At 34.4% G+C, this 11,339-nt stretch overlaps 1 protein-coding gene across 1 annotated transcript; it reads left to right on the forward strand.

Moving 5' to 3' along the window:
- On the forward strand, positions 1-708 carry LOC131859282 (enoyl-CoA delta isomerase 2, peroxisomal-like). The gene has a single exon (XM_059212873.1). It carries the CDS (start codon positions 1-3, stop codon positions 706-708), a length of 708 nt encoding a protein of 235 aa, XP_059068856.1.
- Positions 709-11,339: the final 10,631 nt, after the last annotated feature.

Below are 11,339 nucleotides of genomic sequence, written 5' to 3' on the forward strand. Positions count from 1 at the left end.
ATGTGCAGCCTAGAGAAGCGAGGAAATGTGTACATCTTGACCTTCGTTGGTGACGGCGAGCACAGGTTTAATCCCACAACATTCGATGCCATCTCTGACGCTCTCAAAGAGGTGGAAGAATCGGCAGACGCAGCAGCCCTGGTAACCACCAACGCAGGCAAATACTTCTCCTGCGGCCTCGACATGAAATGGGTTGGCGAGAGCCCCCACGACCGTTTTGACATAGGCATGGAGAAATTAGAGAATATGTTCGCAGCCTTCATGAAGCTCAGCATCCCCACCGTGGCAGCCATCTGCGGGCACGCGGAGGCGAGCGCCTTCACGCTTGCTCTGGCTCACGATTACCGCTTCATGAGTACGCAGGGGTCCTCCCACCTCTACATGTGCGAGCTCGATCATGGCTTCAACATCCCCAAGAGTATGCTAACCTTGATTCGTAGCAAGCTGCACCCTGCAGCCCTGCGCGATGTGGTGCTAGGCGGCACCAAGCTCAACGCCCAGATGGCCTTTCAGAAAGGGATTGTGGACGCCGCTTTCGACGACTCGGTGGGGACTTTGCAGGCGGCGGTTAAGGAGGCAGAGAAACTGGCGGTCAGGGGATGGAACAGGGAGATCTACCGTAGCTTCAGGTTGGCTGCCTTTCCTGACGTTGTGGAGGAGCTCGATATTCATGTTCCCTATCGCATGCTCGCTTCCTATAACTTCTGATGCCCACCTTCAATCTTGCCCAGATTTCTATAAGCGAACAATAAGCATTTGGATAATCAATATTGTATAAGCTCTAAATAAGGGCGAAATAATAATAGCTCTATTACTATTTATCTAGTTTGGTGTTGTTCATGAGAGAAAAGTGGTTTGATTTTCTATAGTAATTTTACTTTCAATTTTTTAATATGATATAACAGCTCTATTATAAAATCACTCAACCGATTGGTCATGCTCTTAATATAAGATTTGTCAAAGAAGGCAAGCATATGAGATACGTATTTGCAATTTATTTCATCCAGGTCACAATATCAGAAGATTTATCATAGTTGTTATTATATTTGCATATTAATAACAACTATTTTCTGTATTCAAAATATTTGGTGTTGTTCTTATATTTTATTGGTAGTGATTATTTTTTAACTTAAAATTTCTTTACAGTGCATTTAGAAAAAAGTTTCAATTTTGTTTTCCTGCTATTGTGCTGTGCAGTTTTGTAGTGGGCAATTGCCTATTTTATTTTATATTTGCAAATTTTGTTATAGGTTAAGTATTAATTTTTTTGAAGGAGAAATTAAAAGAGAGAGCTTGCAATCATGTTTTGAAACTATTTTTTTATGAATAGTGGTCAATTCCATTAATATTAGACAAAAGTGCATTATTCACAAAAAAATAGTAGAGGGATACAAGATCTCACCATAGTAGTCAAACGAGCAAAGCCTAGAGAATAAAAAACATATAAGAACCCCCTAGGAACAAAAACATGGGCAGATCCGAGAGAGTAGAAAGAAAGAAGGAAAAGTTGTTAAGTGACTATTGTATTATCCTCCTTGTCCTTGTCCTCATCCTAGCAAGAGGGAAAGATAGCCAGAGCCAATCATGGGAGCCATTTGGATGAGCTAGGCCATCCACTATCACCACCAAAATTTGGACATCCACTGTCACCATTAGTGATTGGACCCACAACCTCGCACCCCATCTAGGGGTGAAAATCCCACACAACGAAGAGGTGGAGAATTGCCTATTAAAATAATTGCCACCACTAGACTATTTAGATGGAGCTTGAGACTGTAGGGTTTGAGAGCGGTGAGTCAAACAGGTACATATACGTTGATGGTGGCGAGGGCATAGATCGATCATGGGAGGCAAAATTATTTGAAACAACTATAGCAACTATATAAGGAGCATTTACCCAATGCTCCCGAAGCTCCCAAATGTGGCCCACGGTGCAACCTTGTTGGCTTCCACTTGAATCTAAAGCATCACATTATCGCATATACATGCTTTAGTAAAAAGTGACACATGAATATTAATGGTGTTGTGAGAAAAAAAATAACATTTCTATCTTTTCATATTGTAAGGAGGATTTCCACCCTTAAATCATGCCAAATCTACATAAATTTTAAGGGAATGCAAAGCAAATCCCCAAAAAGGGCTATATGCCAAGAAAAAGGCACTGACCAAAACCATCAACACAAATCATGAATCCAACTCTACAAGTTTTGAGCTCAACAACAAAACCTAAAGAGGTGATTGAAAAAATCTAGTTGCCCACAAAAAGGGCACCAAGGATCGGAATGCCCACATTCCTTAGACGAGAGGCCAAAGGTCAACCTGGGGAAAGAATGCACCACACAAGTTAGTCATGATTATTTTCAAAATTTAGTTCTTTTTTACAGTGCATTTAGACAACAATTTCATTTTTTGTGTGCTACTATTGTCTTGCACAATTTCTTAGTGGGGAGATGTTACATGTAGACACAATTGTATATTTTATTTTATGCTTGTAAATTTTAGTATAGGTTAAAGTTTTAAAAAAATTTAGAAGAAATAGATAAAATGAGGTTGGGGTAATTTCTTAGATTTATTTTACAAAATAAAAATTATTTAATTTTTAATTCGAAGTCAAAAGAAGAAATTATGCATTAAATATTCACATATGTTCCTTATAATAATGAGTTAAAAATTGATTTAAAATATGTTCACCCTATTAACGAAATTAAAATTATTGGAATATCTTCTAGATGTTCTTTATATTGTAATGTTGAAGATTCAATTGACTTTAATGTCTCGGTTAGATGTTGCTAATATTAGATTTGTAATGCCCCTGCTATTAGGCCGAGAGGACTTAATCAAATAATCCAATAAAAATGCGAACAATATTTTTTTGAAAAGACAAATTACACATATATGCATTGAGATAGATAGAACATGGAAAGAACATATGCACAATTAACAACTAACAATAGTCCTCAAGGCCCCACAACGAAATTACTCAAGGAATAACATTTACGAAAAATACAAAATCATAAGGTTCATCATTAAATATTAAAAAAAAACCTTCATTTACAATGATCATGATACATACTAAATTGACATGAGAATATACATATGATCATCAATTTATATTTCAATGTGTCCACAAGGATATGATCTCCAAGAGTACAATAAAGGAGTAAATACATAAATCTGCATCGACATGAAAGTCTTCAATGTTTTCACAAGCCACCATGAACATGATGCAGATCCAGAAAAACCCAATGGGTGCAAATAGCACTCCACCCAACCATGTGGTACTATTAGGTCCACCCCCCATGCAAGGAGATATCTATCAGATCCACAAGAAGGATGCAAGCACACAAGGTACCAACAAGAATCATGAGAGATGCACATGGCTATTGTTGGAATACATAGAATGCAAGAACACTGAGAAGGAGGGGTGAATCATTGTCCTGCCGGTAATATAAGATTTTACCTTATTAGAACATACACATATAAAATGGTAAATGAAGAAACATATAACATGAAGTAGATAAACTAGCCACATGAATGAACACCATAGAAAACTGAATTTTATACATGGAAAAACTCAAAGAGGAAAAACCACGGTGGGATTTGTGACCCACAATATCAATTCACTGGCCATATGAAAGATATTACATAGTACGGGGGCTTGCACATGCAGGAAGGCACACTTCCTAGAGTGCACTTCTCAACACAAAAGAGTTTCACTGACTACAATCTTCTGATGAGATAAAAGAATAATGGTGAACTAAAAAATGCATCTCCAATGCCAAAAAGAGTGTTGGTTATAGCTCTATTCAGTACCGCTTCATAAACCCTAAACTCTTTTACCAGTGTGTCCTTTCCTCCAAAAATGCTTTATAAACCATCTACTGATCATTGCATGATATTACTTTAACCCAAGAACCCTTAGAATATTTGAGTAAAATCTCAAAAGGCAGGCCTTTTGAAACATCCATTTCAGTCAAAATGTTGGCAAAGGTAGAGTGCAAAATATCAGAAGTTTATTAAATATTTCAAAAGAAGGGTTGAAATCAGAGTGCCAAGCCTTAATCATCAACACAAATTCGTCCTCCTAGCTAAAATAATGATCACATAATATTTTCTTTCTATCTCGAGCATTATCAAACTTTGCAATAAAGATCCCCTTAGCCATGGGAAAATATTAACTTTACCAGTAATAAGAGGCTCCCAATGTTTAAAGATCTAGGCATGCGGTTGAGGGAGGCTGGGCCAAAAACCCGTTAACCATTATATCACACCTTATGTAGACAAAAGATAAACATTGTGATCTACTTCCTCTTTCGTATCTGCTTCAGATTAATAGAAATGGCATTTGCAATACGAATAAAACCACCACCATACAAACGTATCCCTTTCCATATTCTCGGAGACTCGCCATTCCGTGTCTACTCATCAGACACAACCATACTAGCAGTGACATTCAACAACTTTCAAGAAATTTGCAGTCGCTACAAACCACCAGCAACAGAGGCACAAGGGCAGGATGAAACATTATTCGCAGCAGAGATATCCACTTCTCCTAGAGGGGAGGAGGCATGAAAGCTTCCCACACCAATGGAATTGTCACCAAGGTTTACAAAATGAATGACGGATACCGAGGGTTTTGCTTTTGAAGCACCATCGACAGTTTTTGAAATCGGCCCATGGGCCGAAGTAGCCATCACAAACATATTCATTGCATGAAGAAGTTTATGTTCATAAGTTATATTTACTTTTATTTTTCTTAATTTAATATTGAATTTATCTTATATACGTTAATAGATTAGATATTTTTATATTATTATAACTAATATTAATTATAGATTATTTATTTATTGTCTTGAATTATATCTACATGTTTATAGAATTATTATTTTAGACATCAAACCAAACAACATTATAAGCGGATGAGGGAAAAGTCCAAGTTCTCATCATGATTTTTAACATAATACAAGACCTGCCATGATATTATTATTTTAATTCATATCTGCAAGGATTAGAGCCCCTCTAAGGAACGACAAGAATTTTTGTAGCATTATGCCCTAATTTGTAGATTCCCAAAGGTATGTCCAAAATTAAGTGATATGTATTCATGTATTGCTGAACAGTGGAAAGAATACATGGACAGTGAAATTTTGATTTATCCATGTTCCTAAGAATTCTTTATTTTGGAATTTGACTCTGAGAAGGATTGAAAGTTGATATTAGAAAAAGGTTATTAGATATTCCAAGACGTATTTCTGTGTATGAAACCATGGTTCCCAGTCTTTCATCCATGCACAAAAATATTTACCACAACTTATCTTTGGGTGCGATTACCATATATTTTACTTGAATTTTGGGAATTTGACTATCTTCAAGCCATCAAGAATAGCCTAGGGAAATATCATTGCACCTCCAAGGAAACTATTGATTTCTATTACACTACCAATGCTCAGATTTGTGTTGAAATGGAGTTATCCAAAGGGCTTCCTAATGAAATAGTATTGAAGATGGGTTGTAGAGGGTTTTTACAACTGTTTGACTGTGAGAAAATTACCTTTAGATGAAGACGATGTTTCTCAATGGACCATCTCATATCCCAAAGTGAAAAGCATTTTTTAATAGGGAATTCAATAACTCCTGGCAAATCTTCTTGGTGGGTTGGGACCGAGCTCTAGCATTATGCCATTCGTTCTACCTCTGAAGACTTGAATCAAGCTTAATCAACCCCTTTCTCCATCTATTATCTGCCATGATAAGAGGCCCATTATGGAATCTTAGATTTTACAAAAGACGCCCTCATTTATAGATTCCACCTTGGCTTGCTTTCCATAACCGCTACATTATTTTGTAGGGATAGGTAACCAAGTTGGTGCATAAATTGAGAGTGGTGATGCAAAAGATTATGGATGGATATAAATAAAGACGAGGAAGAAACTTCTTCAGCATCAAATGAATTTTGGTTCATCTAAGAAAAGTTCTATGGCAAAAAAATTAATTACTTTTCACAAGATAGTTGTTCTGCAAGCTTTGTGCCTCTACTTTTGTGCATGCAATTATGCTTGCCTTTATATTATCATAGATAATGTTACTATAACTGGGTAGAGTAGCCTTTTTGTTTTGAGAAATATGGCATTTTTATAATGCTTCCTAGTTAGGAACCACCTTATTGCACCCCTAGTTTGGGAAGTTGTATTTTTTGTTCAAATTAATATAGATTTTTGTTGTAATCATGGCTGCAATTTATTGATAAAAAAACAAAAACAAAATCATAATATCAAGGAGGAAAAATAATCGAATATCATTACTCAAAAATGGGGAGTACAAATTAATTCACAAGTACTCACTATATGCTCATTATAAATTATAGTGGCCAGATTATTTTGAAGGAAAATTTAGGTCAAATTCGAATACACAAAGATCTATGAGTTGTAGAACTGGTAGAGACAAAAACTTATATTATTATTTAATCATTTTCAATAAAAATATAAAATCCATCACAAGCGTAGTGTATGGAATTATATTATAAAATTAAATTTTGTTTAGGTCAAATGAAATGAAATTGTAAGAGGATGTCCTTTTAGGTAAGAGGTAATCAAAATTGCTACTATATCAACTCCGTGTAGCATGGCCAATACATATACATACCACATGTAACGTTTAACTCAGTTTATTTCTATATGCAAGTTTTTTAGTTTAGGTGTTGGTTCTATGTTCACCCTGCTCAGTTTTTGATGTGTTTTGTAAAGGGTTCTTTTTAGCTGATTGCACATCCTTCATACTTCAGCCATGGTGTCTCTTTGTGATTATGTATCGATACATGCCTATCCTACTTTTATTAATCAAAATATGGTGAACACATGTTTCTGTATATGATACAAATTGTTCTAGTTTCTTCTTTTGTGGGTATGTGAAATTGACCAGCTCAATAGGAGCTCTCCTGTTAGTAGTCATCATTCTACATTTATCCTCCGACTACCTAGATCTATTTGCAAGGGCAAGGAAGAAAGATAATTTAGAGTTAGCGATGACGTGAAGCCTAGAAAAGCAAGGAAAGGTGTAGATCTTGACCTTCGTGGGTGATAATGACGAGGATGAGCACAGGCTTAATCCTACAACTTTCTACGCCATATATATGTTGTATTTGCTTTATAAAGTGCATGAAAAAATGGAATCTACATGGAAGCAAAATGGATCTATATGTTATATTTTCTTTATAAAGTGCATGAAATAATGGAAGGCTATTATGTTAAATTCTGCAATATGAGATACAAATTATGTAAATAAATAGATGCACTATAATTTCACTATTAAGATTATGGAATGTACTAGAAATACCACTACTTGGGTTGTAAATTCTCTCATTTCTTATGGTGGGTAGCTACAGCTCATACATTCCAAAACAAAACCACATTAGAATAAATGTATTAGGACCAGGTTATAGGAAAATATAAGGACCTAGATAACCATTTGGGAACCATACTACAGTATCCATTTTGGTAGTTTTCATTTCAAAGATATATAAGTAAAGGTAAAGACACATTTGTGTGCCTTGCGTTCAACGAAACAAGCATACTCTGCTCATATCACTAAGGCACACAGAACTTATGGCTCGTATGGCGTTGTAAGAAGGCCAATTTTAGAGACATTGTAGAAATAGCAGCAAGGTAGTGTTGCCCCTTTCAACTCACATTTCACAAACTCTATAGTTCTTCGATTGCAAGCCAAAATAAGTTCCTAAGAGAGTATATGTACAAAAGTATCACAAAGCCCAAAATAGGCACTCCATTAACATTTCCTAAATCAAGATTCAAGATGAACATAAAGACAAACTAACAATAATGACAACAAGAATTCACTTTATCTATTTATTTTGAAATAGAAAGAGATCTAATCATATAATTTGTATTATATCTTATTCCTTTAATTTTTTTAGAATATTTATTTTATTTTAATAAAAGTAATAAATAAAGAGATGAAATGAATTAATAAAATATATTGTTCGGATTAAAACTAAAGGTTGTACAAGAGTTATTTAATCATTTATTTATTTCTAGTTAGACAATCGAAACTATGGGTCATTATGCTCTGCTTAGCTCCAAATATTTGTGAAATAAATTTGCACCTCACACATTTTGAAATGTGACCTCCATTGTACCCCTATTTCAAGAAGTTGTATTTTTTTGTTCAAATTAATAAACATTTTTGTTGTTGATGAGGCTGCAATTTATTGATCAAAAAACAAACAAAAAAATGATAATCTCAAGGAGGAAAAATAATTGAATATCAATACTCAAAAATGGGGGAGTACAGATTAATTCAGAAGCAAGAATTAAATATTTTCACAACTACTCATTAAATGATCATTATAAATTATAGTGGCCAGATTATTTTGAAGGAAAATTTAGGTCAAATTCAAATACACAAAGATCTCTTAGTTGCAGAACTGTTAGAGACAAAAACTTATATTATTCTTTAATCATTTTCAATAAAAATATAAAATCCATCACAAGCAGAGTGTATGGAATTATTTTAAAAAAAAAAAAATTGGTTAGGTCAAATGAAATGAAACTGTAAGAGGATATCCTTTTAGGTAAGAGGTAATCGAAATTGCTACTATATCAACCACGTGTAACATGGTCAACACATATACATACCACATATAACATTTAACTTGGTTTTTTTTAATGTATTTAGTTTAAGTGTTGGTTCTATGTTCACCTTGCTAGGTTTTTGACGTGTTTGGTGTAGGGTTCTTTTTAGCTAGTTGTGAATCCTTCATCCTGTGTGTTTCTTTGTGATTATGTATCGATGCAAGCCTATCCTACATTTGTTAATCAAAATATTGTGAACACATGTTTCTGTATATGATAGAAATTGTTTTAGTGGGCATGTGAGATTGACCAGCTTGACAAGAGTTCTCCTATTACTAGTCATCTTTCTACATTTATCCTCCGTCAGCCTTCATTTGTTTGCAAGAGAAGGGAAGAAATATAATTTAGAGTTAGCGATGATGTGAAGCCTAGAGAAGCAGGGAAAGGTGTACATCTTGACCTTTGTGGGTGATAATGATGAGGATGAGCACAAGCTTAATCCTACAACTTTCGATGCCATCTGTATGTTGTATTTAGTTTATAAAGTGCATGAAAAAATGGAATCTACATGGAAGCAAAATGGAATCTATATATTATATTTTCTTTATAAACTGCATGAAACTTGCGGAAGGCTATTATGTTAAATTCTGCAATATGAGATGCAAATTATGTAAATGAATAGATGTGCTATAGTTGCACTATTAAGATTATGGAATGTAATAGAAAGACCACTACCTGGGTTGTAACTTCTCTCATTTCTTATCGTGGGTAGCTACACCTCAAGCCTTCTAAAACCAAACCACATTACAATAAATGTATTAACACCAAGTTATAGGAAAATATAGGGACCTAGATAACCATTTGGTAACCATACTACAGTATCCATTTGTGTATTTTTCATTGCAAAGATAAATAAGTAAAGATAAAGACACATTTATGTGCCTTGAGTTCAACGAAACAAGAATACTCCACTACTATCACTACGGAAAACACAACTTACGACTCGTATGACATTGTAGAAATAGGAACAAGATAGCACTGCCCCTGTTAACTCGCATTTCACAAACTCTATTATCTATAGTTCTTCCATCACGGGCCAAAATAACTTCCTAAGAGAGTATATGTACAGAAGTATAACAAAGCCCAAAACAGGCACTCCATTAACATTTCCTAAATGAAGATTCAAGATCAACATAAAGACAAACTAGGTCAAAGTTGCACGGACAAGGTTATAGATACAGATACGAATAGGACCATTTTTGAAGACCACTAATAGTGATACAGCTGGATATGACATTCATTAAAAACACATACACATATATTTACCAAAATTTTATAAGTTATTAGAGGAGATTGTAATTACTTTAAAAACAATTTAGACACATAATTGCCAGATAAATAATTATAAGTTGATTTAACACTACAATATACCCAAAAACTACAAAGCGTGAGCTTTAATTAAATTAACAATAATGTCATTTAAATCCAAATTAAAATAAAACAAAATAAAACTTTAAATAGAAATTAAAAAGGAAAATATCTAAATATATTTTCAGAAAAAATTAAATATAAAGAACTAAATAAACAATATTGATCTAAACTTAAAAAATAAAAACTCATTTCCACATTTAATTTTTTAATATTAATTAAAAATTAAAATTCATAATAAAATAAGTAAATATAAATAAATATTTTTTAATATACGCGTATTGGATACGCCGATGCATGCTCCTAAGGAGGGACATTGGTGTATCCAGCTACTCTGGTCTAGGTAGGTTTATCTCATGCGTCTGAATCCAAACTTTGAATGGAAGAGCTAGTTTCTAGAAATACAGTCATATGGAATCAACCATTGACATAGAAATGCAACCTTGACAAAGTTTGGTAATGTCGTCAGCAAAAGTGCATTAGCCATCAGACTGATGCAAAGGAATAAGATACCTTGTAAAACTGAAATTGCAGAGATGAAGCAGCATATATGATTCAATGGTTTACCCAACTACATGTTTTGCAATACCAACTATTCATGCATCGCTCATCTGCGTTCATCCTGTGACTGCCTTGATTTGTTTGCAAAACCAAGGAAGAAAGCCAGTATGGTCAAATTCAACTATTCATCTGCAAAGATCTCGGACAATGCCATATCAGCCACGTGGAAATTGTTATCAAGAAGATGAAAGGTGAAAGGTGTACAAGATGAACTTGATTTGTTTTCGAGACCAACGATACGTCATAAGCCCAGACAAAAAATGATAGATTGTTTGAAAAAATCTAGTTAGTCATGATTCCTTACTCACGATCTTCTTAAACGTCGTTGGTTTTATGTTCAAATTTAATTTTAGTAGTGTTACTCGTAAAGAATAAGTCGATACTGTTCAAAAATTTGAACAACATAAAAGTAACATAATGCTATTCAATATGTGTAATAGGCAATTTCGTGTCTAACCATTTTATAATTCTGCTAGCCATTTCTTCAAAGATAAAGAGGATCTTATTGCTGATGTTACTAGGTTGAACATGGAGGGGAAGAAGTTTTTTAAAGATAGAAAGTCGGCTGATGAAGAGGTCCATAATTTCATCAAGGGTAAAGAGTGCAAAATTTGATAGATTTGACTGAAGCCTAGTTGACGAGTCGGAGTTAGCAAGTATACAGGAGCACTCTCCCCTATTTAATTGTCTATCACTCATCTGATTCATCACTAAACTGCCTCGATTTGTTTTGAAAGAGCAAGGAAAGGAAAGGTAGCGAGG

This window comes from Cryptomeria japonica, chromosome 10, assembly GCF_030272615.1.
Source record: "Cryptomeria japonica chromosome 10, Sugi_1.0, whole genome shotgun sequence".
Lineage (NCBI taxonomy): Eukaryota > Viridiplantae > Streptophyta > Pinopsida > Cupressales > Cupressaceae > Cryptomeria > Cryptomeria japonica.

Bases quoted from the DNA above. Each gene is read 5' to 3' on its own strand.
- LOC131859282 (XM_059212873.1), top strand. From the start codon at position 1: ATGTGCAGCCTAGAGAAGCGAGGAAATGTGTACATCTTGACCTTCGTT.